Raw genomic sequence first — 16,892 nt, 5'->3', positions numbered from 1 at the left:
GTCAATTGCTGTGTCAAACCGTGGGACTATAGTTGCCATGTCTGAGCCAGAATGGCCCATAAGGCAGGAGCCCTCTCCTGTTTCTATAGTGTCAGGCAGTTTGATGTACATGTACACCCCTTGGACAGGACGCTAGTCTATCGCAGTCCTCTGTGGGACTATGCTGTAATGACAAACACCTCCAAACCTTCCTCCATTCCTCCGCCTGCTGGCAGCTCTGGAAGCCCATCACCACTGTGTCGGAACCAGTCACAACTTTGAGCTCGTGCTGCATCTTCTTGTTGTGCTTGGACTTGTAAACCACCTGGCAGCCCCGCAGGTCGAGCTCCAGCAGCGGGTAGAGGTCCTTGGCACATTTGTAGCACTGTGATTCAACATAGGAAAAGGATACCTGAGCTTGTTGCAGGTGTGTGGGAGTAATTTGATGATATCTTCAAAGAAAAGGAAACCCCACACAACACTCTTGCCAGTATCACTTTGTCTAACATTTTACTAATTTAGCAGCCACTCTTATCCAGAATGACTTACAGGCACAATTAGGGTTAAGTGCCTTGCTCAAGGGAACATCGACAGGTTTTTCACCTAGTCGGCTCTGGGATTCGCCCCAGCAACATTTTGGTTACTGACCCAACACCCTTAAGCACTAGGCTGCCTGCCCCTCCACTTGTAGCACTAGAAGCAACTTGAAACAGTCAAATAGGACAAACAATTTATGGGCTATTCTGTAAATAAAAAGCATGAGCTGGCGCACACCCAGAGAAAATGATTTAGTGTAGAGGTGCTGACTAATGGTGAATAAACTGTAAGCCATAAATTACTGGCTAAAAAACACCAACGTTACAGCATCAATGTGCCTTTTTCAGGGTAATGTCATGAATGCTTGAACCAAGTTATGTTATGTTATGTTGCAATTAGTGCAACCAATGACAATAGTGAGGGATGTGTCGTAATTGCTAGGTTGATCAGAATGAATTTTAGCGAAACTGTTAAAAGACAACAGTCCACAGCATATTGAATATATTATGCCATTGTTATCATTAGTATTAGCATTACATCAGCATCAACATGCATCAACATTCATCGTTTCATTTAATTTCACCTATATATTTAAATATTTCCAATTTCATTTAATGTTTGTGTAACAGTTAATCTTTTGGTTCAACCATAATGCATAACAAGCATCATCAACAGGGGGAACATACGCTGGCTGATAAGCTGTAGAAAGAATACATTAATTTACAAGACCTGTTCACAGAAAATATAATTGGTCATAAGAAGGGTCTGAGATCAGTCAACATTCAGACCACTAGGGGTCAATGGTTTTTTATTCTGTGAATACTACATAAAACAGAGCCATACAAACCCTTCCTTCCTTCCAGACATTTCAAGGTTAATGCATTTTTACGGCTATAGTAAGCTACATGGATGAAACATGTTCAAAACACGTTTGTCGACACCTAGCAGATGATCGTACAGTGTTTTGTCCTTAGGAATGTGCTTACCAACAGCAGATTGTTGCGGACGAGAAAGAGTTGTTTGGTCCATTGGCCCAGCCATTTCTTCCTCCACAGGTAGCCACAGATGCGTGACTCAGAAGTAGGCCGCAGACAGGTCTGGGAGGCACTCCACTGGATGTAGTGGGCCCGGTCCTTCACAAACTCCTCATCTTCCTCACCGTATGACTCGTAGTGACTGCTGTCTGAGTCACCTTTGTCTGGAGAAAACACAGACACTCACGCGAGCACACATGTACACACAGATGATGCATTTCAGTATTTATTTTTTTGACACACCTGTTTGACACCACTTTTCAGAATGTGGTAAAAAGAGATACGCTGGGTTTTTACGTAGATTAAAATCCACAGTACACAACTGTGGAAGTTCGAAGGTTTGAGGATGAAAAATAGCACAAATACATGTATAACACATGAATGGAACTTTCTGATGTAATTCTTTGACTGTAGAAATGGCACAAGGTTACATCTATCCCATTGTGAAAGTAACCCAAGTTGCTGGCAATGGCTCTTGACAGAGAGAGAGAGAGAGAGAGAGAGCGAGAGAGAGAGAGAGAGAGAGAGAGAGAGACTGCTGTATCTAATGACTTGTTGAGCATACCTGTGGAGGGATTGTCTGGAACAAAAGGCTCAGCCTCCTCGTAGCAGTCCTCATCTAAACCTTCTGGAGGTTGGGGGGGTACCGCCGGCTCCTGGCTCTGAGGTAGGAACACAACAAGTGGTAATGACAGGGAGCCTTCATGACTCACAGGACTGTAGTAGGGCAGTGAGACATGACCTGATCCATGGCTACGTCCCAAATGGCACCCTATTCCCTATATAGTGCACTACTTTGGACCGGGGCCCATGGGTGGGGAATAGGGTGCCATTTGAGACACAGACGAGATCTATCTGTGCTTCAAAGTCTTCGCAATAAGGCAGTTGATTGGTCTAAATTTTTAAACGTGTATTTTTCCATATATGTTTGAATAAAATCAACTATATGTAGGTTACTTTGCCTGATGCTTTAAGCACTGCACTTAAAAATCAAGACACACAAATAAATAAAGAGGGAGCCAGAGATTAATATATCCTAACCAGAAGAAAAATATCTGTTTCCGACCCTCCTCCCGCTGCCTGCTGCTGCTAGCCTTCACAGATTCTGCCATTAACCTCCTGAAGTTGCCGGTAATAGGCTACACCAGCAGTCGGCAACCTTTTCCATTTGGAGTGCCAAGTTATGGTACCATTTCTACTAATCTGCGTGCCAGTTATGATTTTCATATGCACATTTTCGTGGAACAGTTTAATTTAATTTATAATAAAGTCTTCATATCTCAAAATCAATATCATGTGGTTAAATAAAAATTATATCTAAATGAAAATTAATCAAATCTAAAAGTAACTTCTATTGCCATTGCCAATATGTAAAAATAGCCTACATAAAGCTAAAAAATAAAAAAATTGCAGCCAGCAGGTAGAAAATATCCAGATAAAAATAAATATCTTATAAAATGACATAGGCTATGCATAGCCTGTCTGCAAGGAACTTGAAATATTGTTTCAACTATTAACTTGGGTCTGGCCTGCTAGCAAACTAGCAACATTGTATAAACTATTCTGGGCCTTTAGTGCTTGTGCCAGTGAGTTCCGGACAGACAGACACAGCTGTATGCTATTTATGCAAGGATAAAAAATAAATCAGGTAGGCCTTTTATTTGACATTTCCAATGGATCAGAGCATGACATTTTTTCACCTTTCATGCTGAGTGGTTATTGAAAGTGAGAGAGCTGGATTTTTTCTCTCAAATAGGCTACGTTGAGGAACTATTGTCATTCTCAATGAATCTAAAAACAGACTGTTTACTTACTTCAGCGGTTGTTGATTACTTAACTTAGCTTCTCAAAGTAATGTAAGACAATCAGAAGTAGTATCAGATCCCCAAATGGGCTCATTTATAAGCCTACATTTGCGTGCAGGCCAGGTAGCCTAGACCTAGTTCTATGCGTAATCAGGAGCATGTCCTTACTCAAGATTGACAGCCAAACAAAAGACAATGGATAAATTGACAACTCGTAAATGGAATGAAATAAACCAAAACTTTTCCCTCACAAGTGTATCATAGGCTGTGCACTCTACAGACATGTCCAATCCTACAATGGCAATGGTAAGACTGTGTCGTGACGTTACTTTCATTAGTCTGATGACTTTACACTCGCAGCTGCAGCATGGCAATGTTCTGGTCTAGTCTGGGAGTTTAGTTTATTTTCTTCACCTCGTGTAGAGGTTCCAAGTTCCAACCATTTCCAACATGTAGCGACCACTCTACGCTTTTCTGGTGTAATGTTAATTTCAATACCAATTGTTTTATGCACTCTCTGGAAATGGGCGGTTCCGTCAGGCTGACATGCTCTTTGAACTCACTCGAGGCGTGGCAACTTACTGTGCACAGTTTATAGAAGACAAATTATATTATGGCTCCTAAAATCACATTCCTATATTAACAGAAATACTTTCATAATTTGTCATATTTCATATACAAAGTTAAGGATGGAAACTTGACAGATAAAGGTCATGTACTTTTCAAATTACAGCATATCCTTTAATAACCTTTTTAATGACATCACAAAATAAAAACCAATATGACATTAGTTTTCTATAGATCATCTCTGACCATTCCCCACTTTCTTATGTTAGAAGACCTCTCTGGATCTTCTCTGCTTTAATTTAGGACAGGTTGTGAGCTGTCAAACCCGGCCCAGTTCCCTCTTCTGTGGGTGAGAGAAGGTCTGGTTACTGTCATCCATTGCCAAGCTGATCTGACCCATTCTGATCCTTACAGGACAATCATGACAACTGTAATAATAATAAATTAAATGCATTAAGAAATTACCGTAACCAAACAAACATTTTAGATGAGAAATTATGGTAATTATCGATAAATGTACTACTGGTGATACTGGTATGCCATCTCCGCAATGGATTAGTCCACTCAGACAGGCGTGAATCAGACAGGTGTCTCTTGTGCCATATTAAAAAATATATATATTTGCCACTGCTTGACTAAGAATCTTGGTGGGCCAACAACCTATCAACCAAACAATCGACCAGTCGACTAAATGGGGTCAGCCTTACTTCGATAATAGAATACATACAAGTAATTGCCAAAATAAAGGAAACACGTTGTCACGCCCTGGCCATAGAGAGGCTTGACTGATTTCCGTATTTTAACTGTAACTCAGAAAAATATTTGAAATGGTTGCATGTTGCATTTATATTTTTGTTCAGTATAGTTTAATCCATCTGCATTTCATACATGTATTCAGAGGTAAATGCTAATTGAAGCTTTTTAAAATTATTAATATAATTCAAGTTAAAAATCAGAAAATGTATTTCATTTTTGATTTGCATATGATAGCCACATTTTTAAAATACAACATTATTGACACCTTGACACTGAAATGTTCCTGCTAATATTTATATTTTTGGAGGGAAAATATTTGCCTATAAATATTGATTTAATTCACATATCTCCATTTCCATCATGAATCGGAAACTGAGGAAACTCCTGGCTATTGCGGCAATCTATCAATTGTGGAACCTACAACGACGGCGCTCCATGTGGGTTCAACCCTGATATCCCGAAGCCGGTATGGAGAATACCATCATCTGGTGCAGGAGCTGCGGTTCGACGATGTGTTGTTCCAGGGCTATTTCAGGCTTGATAAAGCCCAGTTCGATGACCTGCTGTCCAGGATGGGACCTCGTAATGCAAGCACAGACACAAAATTTGCAAGAGCAGACACGACAATGGTGAGCTGAACATCTCGCCATTTGTCTGAGGTAAATATTGTCAATCAATTCTAGAATCCTGACATGTTATTATCAATTGATAAATATATAATGAGTGAGACAATAGCCTCTATGAATAGATCAGAACAACAACAAAAAGCAATGTAAAGCTAAATGTTTCATAGCCTACATTGAACACATTCTTTATGGGAATTACAGTGCATTCGGAAAGTATTCAGACCCTTTGACTTTTTCCACAATTTGTTATGTCACATCCTTGCTCTAAAATGGATTGAAATAAAAACAAGTCCTCATTAATTTACACAAAGCGAAAACAGGTTTTAAGATTTTTTTGCAAATTTATTGAAAATGAGAAACAGAAATACCTTATTTACATAATTATTCAGACCCTTTACCATGAGACTTTTCAGGGACTGGGAGACTCTTCAGGATCGGGGTGAAGATGAACGGAGCAAAGTACAGAGATCCTTGATGAAAACCTGCTCCCCTTGAGTGCTCAGGACCTCAGACTGGGGTAAAGTTTCACCTTCCAACAGGGCAACGACCCTAAGCACACAGCCAAGACAATGCAGGAGTGGCTTTGGGACAAGTCTCTGAATGTCCTTGAGTGTCCCAGCCAGAGCCCAGACTTGAACCCGTTCTAACATCTCTGGGGAGACCTGAAAATAGCGGTGCAGCGACGTTCCCCATCCAACCTGACAGAGCTTGAGCTAAAGGGTAGAGCTACCGCTTTCAAGGAGCGGGACTCTAACCCAGAAGTTTATAAGAAACCCCGCTATGCCCTCCAACAAACCATCAAGATCGAATCATACTACACCGGCTCAGACGCTCGTCGGATGTGGCAGGGCTTGCAAACCATTACAGACTACAAAGGGATGCACAGCCGTGAGCTGCCCAGTGACACAAGCCTATCAGACAAGCTAAATTACTTCTATGCTTGCTCCGAGGCAAGTAACGCTGAAACATGCATGACAGCATCAGCTGTTTTGGATGACTGTGTGATCACGCTCTGCATAGCCAATTTGAGTAAGACCTTTAAACAGGTCAACATTCACAAGGCCGAAGGGCCGGACAGATTACCAGGACTTGTACTCCAAGCATGCGCTAACCAACTGGCAAGTGTCTTCACTGACATTTTCAACCTCTCCCTGTCTGAGTCTGTAATACCAACATGTTTCAAGCAGACCACCATAGTCCATGTGCCCAAGAACACGAAGGTAACCTGCCTAAATGACTACCAACCTGTAGTACTCACATTTGTAGCCATGAAGTACTTTGAAAGGCTGGTCATGGCCCACATCAACACCATTACCCCAGAAACCCTAGACCCACTCCAATTTGCATACCGCCCCAACAGATCCACAGATGAAGCAATCTCTTTTGCTCTCCACACTTCCCTTTCACACCTAGACAAAAGGAACACCTATGAGAGAATGCTATTCATTGACTACAGCTCAGCGTTCAACATCATAGTGCCCTCAAAGCTCATCACTAAGCTAAGGACCCTGTGACTAAACCCCTCCCTCTGCAACTGGATCCTGGACTCCCTGACGGGCTGCCCCCAGGTGGTAAGGGTAGGTAACATCACATCCGCCATGCAGATTCTCAAAACGGGGGCCCCTCAGGGGTGCGTGCTCAGTCCCCTCGTGTACTCCCTGTTCACTCATGACTGGACTGCCAGGCACAACTCCAACACCATCATTAACTTCTTATGGCAGCAGGGGCAGTATTGAGTAGCTTGGATGAAAAGGTGCCCAGAGTAAACTGCCAGCTCCTCAGTCTCAGTTGCTAATATATGCATATTATTATTAGTATTGGATAGAAAACACTCTAAAGTTTCCAAAACTGTCAAAATATTGTCTGTGAGTATAACAGAACTGATATTGCAGGCGAAACCCTGAGTAAAATCAAACCAGGAAGTGGCTTGTATTTTGAAAACTCCATGTTCCATAGTCTGCCTTTGCTCCATTTAAAGGGATATCAACCAGATTCCTTTTCCTATCGCTTCCTCAATGTGCCAACAGTCTTCAGACATAGTTTCAGGCTTTAATTTTGAAAAAATTAGCGAGAACGATAACATTGCGTCATTGTATGGCCAGGTGCCAGCAGCGTTTTGTATGCGTAACAGAGTTTAGGCTGCCATTGCCTTTCCCTCTCCTACTGATAAAGACAGTTGCGGTTGATATTTAATCAATTATATATTTTAATAACAACCTGAGGATTGATTATAAAAAACGTTTGACATGTTTCTGTGGACATTACGGAAACTATTTGGAATTTGTCTGCGTTGTCGTGACCGCTCTTTCCTGTGGATTTCTGAACATAATGCGGCAAACAAACGGATGTATTTTGGATATAAAAATAATCTTTATGGAACAAAAAGAACATGTATTGTGTAACTGGGAGTCTCGTGAGTGAAAACGATTAATTTGATTGCTTTTCTGATTTTCGTGGCCATGCTACTTCATGCTAAGTGTACATAATGTTTTGTCGGGTGATTCGTAAACTTACACAAACACTTGGATTGCTTTCGCTGTAAAGCATATTTTCAAAATCTGACACGACAGGTGGATTAACAAAATGCTAAACTGTGTTTTCCTATATTGCACTTGTGATTTCATGAATATAAATATTTTTAGTAATATTATTTGAATGTGGCGCTATGCAATTCAGCGGTTCTTGATGACAATTATCCTGTTAACGGGATTGCAGCCATAACAAGTTAAGTTTGCTGATGACACAACAGTGGTAGGCCTGATCACCGACAACGATGAGACAGCCTTGGAGGAGGTCAGAGACCTGGCCTTGTGGTGCCAGGACAACAACCTCTCCCTCAACGTGATCAAGACAAAGGAGATGATTGTGGACTACAGAAAAAGGAGGACCGAGCAAGGCCCCATTTTCACCTATGGGGCTGTAGTGGAGCAGGCTGAGAGCTTCAAGTTCCTTGGTGTCCACATCACCAACAAACTATCATGCTCCAAGCACACCAAGACAGTCGCGAAGTGGCCACGACAAAACCTATTCCCCCTCAGGAGACTGAAAAGATTTGGCATGGATCCTCAGATCCTCAAAAAGTTATACAGCGGCACCATCCAGAGCATTACTGGTTGCATTACTGCTTGGTATGGCAATTGCTTGGCCTCTGACCGCAAGGCACTACAGAGGATAGTGCGTAGGGGCCAGTACATCACTGGGGCCAAGCTTCCTGCCATCCAGGATCTCTATACCAGGCGGTGTCAGAGGAAGGCGCTAAAAATTGTCAAAGACTCCAGCCACCCTAGTCATAGACTGTTCTATCTCCTACCGCACGGCATGCAATACCGGAGCGCCAAGTCTAGGTCCAAAAGGCTTCTCAACAGGTGCTACTCTCAAGCCATAAGACTCATGAACACCTGAACATCTAATCAAATGGCTACCCAGACTATTTGCATTGACCCCCCCCCTCCTCTTTTACACTGCTGCTATTCTCTGTTTATTATCTATGCATAGTCACTTTAACTCGACCTACATGTACAGAAAGGAGTCTATAGATGTAGGATATTTTGCCTTTAAATGATTGTGCTGTAGCACAAAGTGTTTCCACTTCATTCAGCTGAGCTCTAAACCTCCTCTTGGAAGTAAATGAGGAAATGAAATGTCTAATTTTAAGATATTTAAAAAAAAATCTTGGCACATTGAATTCGCTGGAGAGCTCTTGAAAGGATTTCAGTGTAGTGGTTTTCTGATGAAATAGGTCTGAAAAGGTCCTGATTCCTAGAGTATGCCAAAGATTAAAGTTGGCATCATTCAGGGCTTTTGGCAAGTCTGGGTTGCATACTATAGGCGAGTGAGAACATATTTGGGAGGAAATGCCCAGGTATTTCTTACAGTCCCTCCACGCTAGTAGGGTGCTGTAAATCACAAAGGTTTTGGCTATGTTGCCCACTTCACTAAAGTTATTAATGTGTATGTGACAAATAAAATTTGATTTGATTTGATTTGATGAATATAATTGAGCTTAGGAGCAATGAACCACGGGATTGGGCTTCTATCTGAATCCACGTTGAGTCTTTTTGTGATCCATGTTAGCATGTTGCGGATTTGGGCAGACCAGTAGTACAATTGAAGGGAGGGAAGGGCAAGACCACCCTTAGATTCAGGTTTTGAAAGAGTGGAGAACTTAGGTTTTTTATTGCCCCATATAAATTTGGCTGATGCTTTGGTTAGTTGTTTTGAAAAAGGAAATCGGGAGATAGCATGGGAGCATCTGAAATAAATAGTTCAATCTAGGGAGGATGTTCATATGGATGACATTAATTCTTCCGACTAAGCAAATAGGGAGTGAGATCCAGGTTTGGAGATCGTTCTTGATTCGATCCAGGAGTGGAAGATAATTTTCCTTGAAAAGGCTATTCAGATCTGGTGTTGAAACCCCTGTGTCTTCCATTGGAATGGACAGTGTGTCTTTATAGAGCTAGTGAGTGTAAGATTGAGAGGGCAAACTGGATTTCTTAAAAGTTTTCTTATATTCTGAAAACTTAGCATACTGAGCAATTGTGTCTAAAATGGGAGGGACTTCTCAGGGTTGGATATGTAGAGCAAGACATCATCCGCATAGAGAGAAATCTGCAGAAACACCCATAATACTTGGATTGCTCCTTATCAACTCTGCCAGAGGCTCCACCCCCAACAAGTAGAGCAGGGGGGACAGCGAGCACCCTTGTCTTGTGCCCCGTCCCAAAGGGAATCTGTCAGAGTTCAGGGTGTTAATAGTCACCATGGCATTTGGATGAGAGTATAGGGACTTAATCCATTTAATAAAGTTTGGGCCCATATTGAACTTTTCTAAGACTGAGAACAGAAAGCTCCACTCCATCCTGTCAAACACCTTCTCAGCATCCAGGGAAGCCAGCAGGACAGGGGTCTTCTGTGCGTTTACTTGATCAATAATATCAAAAAGACGGCAAATGTTTTCAGAAGAGTACCTGTCTCTAATAAATCCAGTTTGGTCCGCTTTTATTATTTTGGGAAGAAGAGTGTTTAGTCTTTTGGCGAGCAATTTGGTAATTATTTTGTAGTCGAAATTCAACAAGCTTATGGGCCGGAAGGACGAGCAGGATAGAGGGTCCTTGTCTTTTTTGAGCAACACTGTAATGTGAGCTGTGTGCATAGAGTCTGGGAGAGCTCCGTTTTTGCAAAAATCATCCAGCATTGGCATGAAAATAGGGCTAAGCTGGGGCCAAAAAGCTTTGTAAAACTCTCTGGGGAATCCATCTGGGCCTGGGGACTTACTAGGTGGCATGGAGGTAATTGCCTCCAGGACCTCCTCAGGAGTGAAGGGGGAGTTGAGATCTTCTTGGTCGTTCTCTGATAGTTTAGGTAGCGAGATTCCCTAAAAGAAGGAACGGAGTTCTGCCTCCGTATGTTTTCTCTCAGAAGTATATAGTTTGCAGTAAAAATCATGAAAAGTTAAATTGATATTTTTTGGGTCATGTGACTTCGTTCTCTGCTGTTCGGATAGCCATGATTGTACGCTCTGACTGCTCTTTTTTTAAATTGGTAAGCAAGCAATTTACACGGCATATTGCTAATCTCATGGTATTTCAGTTTAGTAAAGAATAGTTTTTTTTTAATCTCCCGACTATAGTCCAAGTTCAGTTTGGCTTTGGCTGCTTTAAGTTGACTCTAGGAGGTGCTCTCTGGGGATAGTTTATTTACTTTTTTACAGAGTTCCAGCTCCCTCTCAAGATCTAGCATGTGTGCTTCCATTGCTTTTTTCTTAGAGGAAGCATATACAATTAGATTACCTCTTAGTATGGCTTTGGCAGCTTCCCACATTGTGGCCGGAGAAACAGGAGAGTCTTTGTTGTCTTGTGTGTAGTTGTCTATCCATGTAGTTACCAATGTATGGAACGCTTCATTTGATAACATGGAGGTGTTGAGTTTCCAGCTCTTTGACCTCAGAATAGGTCAAAGCGGAGGTGGACAAAGGCGTGATCTGAAAGTGCTATGGGTTCAATTGTACACGTGGCTGAATATTTTAAAATCTTTGGGATAAAAATGTAATCTATACGGGAGTAGGTGTTATGGACATTAGAGTAGTATGTATATTCCATAGATGAGCTATTAGTCTCTCTCCAGATATCTATCAGTCTCCAGATAGCTATCATCTCTTTAGTAAGAGAGTTCAACATCTTTGCAGATCTAGGATTTGTGAAGGGGACTTGAGATTATTTGTCCAGGGTTGGGTTGAGGGTACAATTAATATCTCCAGCCAGCACTCCAAAGGAAACACAACGCTCATTGAGCAGGGATATCATTTTTGACATGAAAGCAGTAGTATCTGTGTTAAGGGCATATATGTTTAAGATAGTAATTGGTTGCCCATACAGTGACCCAGTTATCAAAATAAATGTCCCCTCCAGATCAGAAATGTTTTGGTAAATGATGAATGGAACATTCTTATGGATAAGTATGGCTGTACCTCTACTGTTTGACTTGAAAGATGAGAAATACACCTGTCCCACCCAAGCTCTGCGGAGTTTGGCATGTTCGGCATCACAGAGGTGTGTCTCTTGTAATAGCGCAATGTCTGTTTTTACCTTTTTTAGAGCACATAGTACATTTTTCTGTTTTATTGCATGACCTAGACCATGGCAGATCCATGTCAGTAGATTTAAGGTACTAGTCATCATCATCAAACAGTAATCGAACTCTAGTGCAAGTCATCTCTGGGTAAAGGTGGATAATAGTTACAGCTGCTATCACATCAAATTAAAATAAATGGTGTACATAAAAGAACAATCTCTGAACAGCCCAGCCGAGTTCCCAAACAACTCGACACATCCCGTTGGATCTATTACCCCCACGCTCAGTCTCAATTCTGTGTTCCGAATTAGCAAAAGAAACCGGGAACAGTTAGCAACGCACAACATCTCCCCCTCCCCACCAAAGAAATGCCTCATCCTCTCCGCCCCGCATTGAGTGACAACGTAGCCCCCGCCCAGACCACATTAAAAAAGAGGAAGAAAATAAAATCAATAGCCCAGCCTACATATACCTCCTCCAAAGGACATAGGGCTAATTGTTTGGACCAAATAAAACTGAAATGTTGGGGAAAATCCTTAAGAGGGATCTATAGGATAAGTCGTTTGTTTTTATTAAAACGTAATATCAACAGGATAAGGCCATAGGCATAAAATTGACACATTGAGCTTCTCGTTAGGTCTGTAAATGTGTCGTAATCGACAGCCTATGAATGGTGGAGGCCTATGTGAAAATGATAACTACAAATAATAATAATAATAATAATAAAAATTGGGAAATAAAAGTAGGCTGAAACGTTAGTAGGCCTAGGTTAGGCTATAGAGCCTATCCCTCTCAGCTAAAAGAAAATAAATATAAATTAGAAGGCTATAATATCTTTGGATGGTCTTTGGATGGTGGCTATATGTTGTCTTACCTCCTTTAGTAATAACAGTAATCGCTTTTAGTCATTGGTCCATTTCTCAGTGACCAGGATTGTCCTTCAAAAAACGTTTTGCTTCTACAGGAGTTTTGAAGTGTCGCAGGGCTCCTTGGTGAAGAATCCTGAGCTCATTTGGGTATTTGAATCCCCTAAAGATGCTTCGGTCAACGGAGTATTTCTTCACCTCGTCAAACTCTCTGCGCTTTTGGCGTATTCCAGCTGACAGATCCTGATGTAAAGTGAGTTTGGCATTTCCCACTGTAATGGTGTTGATTTTCGCCACCTGTAGGACTCGTTCCTTGTCGGTGAATCGCAGGAAACGTATGGTGATTCGGAGCGGTGGTTGTCTGGCTGCTGGTGGGGGCCTCAGTGCTCAATGGGCCTGTTGGTGGACAGGTGGAGCCACTCGGGAAGTTTGTCTTGCAGGTAGTGGGTCAGTGGCATGTTTCCCTCTTATTTTTCACCCATATTTAATAGAACACAATTATTCCTTCGCCCCCTGTTTTCCAGGTCCTCTGTTTTATCTTCCAGATGCTCTATTTTATTTTTAGCATATGCTATTGTTTCCATGGCGTCTGTCAGTGAGTTTTCCATGGATAGGATTCGCCCCTCTGCCTCATCCAGGCACCCCACGTTGATGGTTATCTTGTTGTTGATGTCAGGCAAAGCATTTTCCATGGTTGTCACCTTGCCCCCTATAGCACTGAGCTGAGAGTTAATGCCATCTAATTTGATGTTGAGTTCTGTACGTTGGGATCTCAGCTCAGAAAGGATGTCTTCGACAGACTGCGAGTTTGGCATTTGTTGGGCCTCGGGGGGGGGGGGGGGGGGGGGGGTCCTCTTGCTCCTGGCTAATGGCGCTAGCTTTTTCCGAAGCTAGCTGTTTCTTGGAGGCTTTTTCCGCCGCTAATGCTTGAGTCCGGGTAAAAAATGTTACCTGCAATGTCGCCTTTTGTAGCCGTCATGACATTTTGACTAAAGCTAAAGGAGTTTCAACTTGAAGTGGAGATAAGATTAAGAATTGGAAACTACTTGTGTGGAGCTCTTAGTTCATGCGGCCATCTCGTTCAAGGGTCACACGATCCCCTTTATTTTTTTAAAAGTTATTTTTTAAATAATAGCACATTTATTTTAAATTGTATTTTTTCTTACCCCTTTTTCTCCGCAATTTCGTTGTATCCAATTTGGTAGTTACAGTCTTGTCTCATCGCTGCAACTCCCGTACGGACTCGGGAGAGGCGAAGGTCGAGAGCCGTGCGTCCTCCGAAAAAACCCAACCAAGCCGCACTGCTTCTTGACAATGCCCACTTAACACGGAAGCCTGCCGCACCAATGTGTCAGAGGAAACACCATACACCTGGTGACTGTGTCAGCGTGCACTGTGTCAGGCCTGCCACAGGAGTCGCTAGTGCGTGATGGGACAAGGGTATCCTTGCCGGCCAAACCCTCCCCTATCCCGGACAATGCTGGGACAATTGTGCGCTAACCATTGAGTCTCCCGGTCGCGGCCGGCTGCGACAGAGCCTGGACTCGAACCCAGAATCTCTAGTGGCATAGCTAGCACTGCGATGCTGTGCCTTAGACCACTGCGCCACTCAGGACACACCTTTTCATTATAACGTTGGAGGAAATATGTTCCTATATTATATTCCTATTCTTTTTTTTTAGGGGGTACATCAGTTTTAATATTGCAGGTAGAATGTAGCTTCCATCAATGTAATTGTCTGCATCACTTCCAATCCCCCATATATTTTTTTGCAAATACGTTCCTATAGTGTTTGAGGAACTTGTTTGCTGGCCTCATAAATGCTAGCTAATATTTTGCTACGGAAGTGAAAGAGAGTCTTAAGTGGATTTGCGAGAGAATTATGGGCAGAGTTTGATGGTAAACACAGCAGCCTCCTATGGGTTCTTCAAAAGTGCTCTTTCTCTTGGGGTTCTGGTCTGACTTCCTGCCTGTGTGTGTGCATGAGTGTGTCTGTGTTTGTTGTGTGTGTGTGCGTGCGTGCGTCCACAGAACGGAAGGGTACCGCTGAGCTCATCGTCTCCGGGGGGTTCTGACTCAGACCGTCGGACTTCCTCCTCTCTTCTTCTGTGTGGGTATTCTATCACTCCATCTCGTAGACAAATGTAATTGCGACATGAACATCCACTTCCTCTACTCTGGCTCCATCTCCACCAATGGCATCATTGATGAAGAGGAGATGGCCTCTCGCATAAACAGAGCATTTCCTCTTTCGCTGATACTACCCCTGGTTCCCTCAACCGTTCATTCCCACTTTGATCCTCAGCATAAACCCTGATTATGAATCCCCATGCTGGGATTCTCTGTGAACCTGTCAATAGGCCGGAGGAGGCCGTAGGAACAGAGTTCCATACAGCAGAGGAGAAGGGAGGCTCAGTTTACAGTGTCTGAGCTGATTATCTCTGGAGTAGGCTACACCCTTTTTGTTGTCTATTTTGGGTCGCTCCCCCTGCCAACTTGAAAAAGCCCCCGTTCGAGGCAGTAGCGTGCCCTCTGACCTTTTGTACTCCTCAACCCTCGACGAGACATGCCTGGACCTCACCAAACCTCAGCAGGGCCAGGGACTCTCTCATTAGCAGCCCACATCACAGACTGCCACCCCCTTCCTCCCCCTCGTTCCCCTCATGCCCCTCAGCTACTAATGCTGCATGGCCTAGCACTTTCCCTTGTCATTATGTTCACTTGCTCTAGCAAAGGCCCTGTAAAGAAATGCTGTCACTGGATCTTTACCTCCCTGCTGCAACTTTCTCTCCCAGTCATCTGAAGAGGAGCACAGGACCCAGAGTATCTTCGTCCCACCTGAATTTACTCCCAACATTCAAAAATGTCTGCCGCGTCACATAATCAAAACGGTTAACTAGTGCTGCAGATATTTTTTTGTGACACAATAACAGTTCTCTGAATTTAGAAAGCAACCTATTCTTACAATGTCACATAGGCATGTGTTTCCCTTTTAGTTGAAATATTTTATAAAGCAGGCCAAATGAGTCCTGTGAATGTTCGTCTCACATTCTTGTGTGATAAAAGCACACTAAATTGTACCTGAGGCAGCTAATTACAACATCTCAGGACTCCAACAACAAGACACCCCTTTTCACATATCTGTCCCAACACAGTTGAGCAGCCCTATCTTAAATGGCCAAATGTCCAGTTGATTTCAAATGCAATGGAAAAAAATATCACAAAACCAAAGACACACATCATCAACTATAATGTATCACATATACCCAAAATATCCTGGCAACTGTGTAGCTCTGGCCAAGCTCATTAGTGCACGTTTTTGTTTTGAATCCAGTCACTAAACAAATTGGTGAATCATTTTGTCTATGGAGTTCAATACAGGGAGTTAGTGGAGGAATGTGCACTTACCCCTTTCCGTAGCCATTCGGTAGAGGCAGAGGACAAGGTCTCCTCGGCTGAGTCCGGGTCTGGTCCTGACTGGAACAGACCAACTGGGGGTAAAGGTCACAGCCAGGTCACAGGTTAAATGTCAGATATCACATGCACATACTGAGGAGAGAAATGCATTCATGTACCTGTGCCTGACAGCTGGGTTTCCCTGAGATCATTGCTTGGGGACCCTGATGGACAGCTCATGATCATATACTCAGCATCCTCAACTGGAACACAGGAATACAGACACACAAAATATCTCAATGGATGGGTTATCAGATCGAAGTCCTACTTCTGGTCAGATGTTTCCAAAATATGTCAGTATCCAGAATTCCAGCTATGCAAGACTCTATTTGACAGTTTGTTCATAGTTTTTGGGCCATACTGAACAAATGTATGGTGCATCGATTCCTCCTTATAAACCTTGTGTAGCACCATGTGATAAATAATCCACACATTTTTATTCTTCAGGCAAACATGGGCCTGTCTCATAAAATGATAAAACAGACATATGTTGCATCCCAAACAGCACCCTATTTGCTTTATAGTGCACTATTTTTGACCAGAGCCCTATGTGCCCTATATAGTCCCTATGTGCAGGGGGCCAAAAGTAGTGCACCATAAAGGGAATAGGGTGCCATTTGGGATGCAGACATGGTCCATGGAGTTTAGATGACTGTACTCAGGCAGATTCATCTCCTGGCCAGAGATGAGAGG

General features: G+C 42.7%; 1 protein-coding gene across 1 annotated transcript in view; it reads right to left on the bottom strand.

Moving 5' to 3' along the window:
• si:dkey-220o5.5 (actin filament-associated protein 1-like 2) overlaps window positions 1-16,892 on the bottom strand; it is a 101,029-nt gene that overhangs the window by 29,259 nt on the left and 54,878 nt on the right. Inside the window, exons 3-7 of the mRNA XM_036980386.1 lie at window positions 16,319-16,402; window positions 16,152-16,234; window positions 2,116-2,212; window positions 1,503-1,714; window positions 188-364 (exon numbers count right to left, since the gene is read on the bottom strand). Of these exons, the coding sequence (XP_036836281.1) occupies window positions 188-364; window positions 1,503-1,714; window positions 2,116-2,212; window positions 16,152-16,234; window positions 16,319-16,402 (653 nt within the window). The remainder of the gene's footprint in view (window positions 1-187; window positions 365-1,502; window positions 1,715-2,115; window positions 2,213-16,151; window positions 16,235-16,318; window positions 16,403-16,892) is intronic.

The sequence above is a fragment of the Oncorhynchus mykiss genome, chromosome 6 (assembly GCF_013265735.2).
Source record: "Oncorhynchus mykiss isolate Arlee chromosome 6, USDA_OmykA_1.1, whole genome shotgun sequence".
NCBI classification, from domain to species: domain Eukaryota; kingdom Metazoa; phylum Chordata; class Actinopteri; order Salmoniformes; family Salmonidae; genus Oncorhynchus; species Oncorhynchus mykiss.
This window is presented reverse-complemented; position numbering and strand designations above follow the sequence as displayed.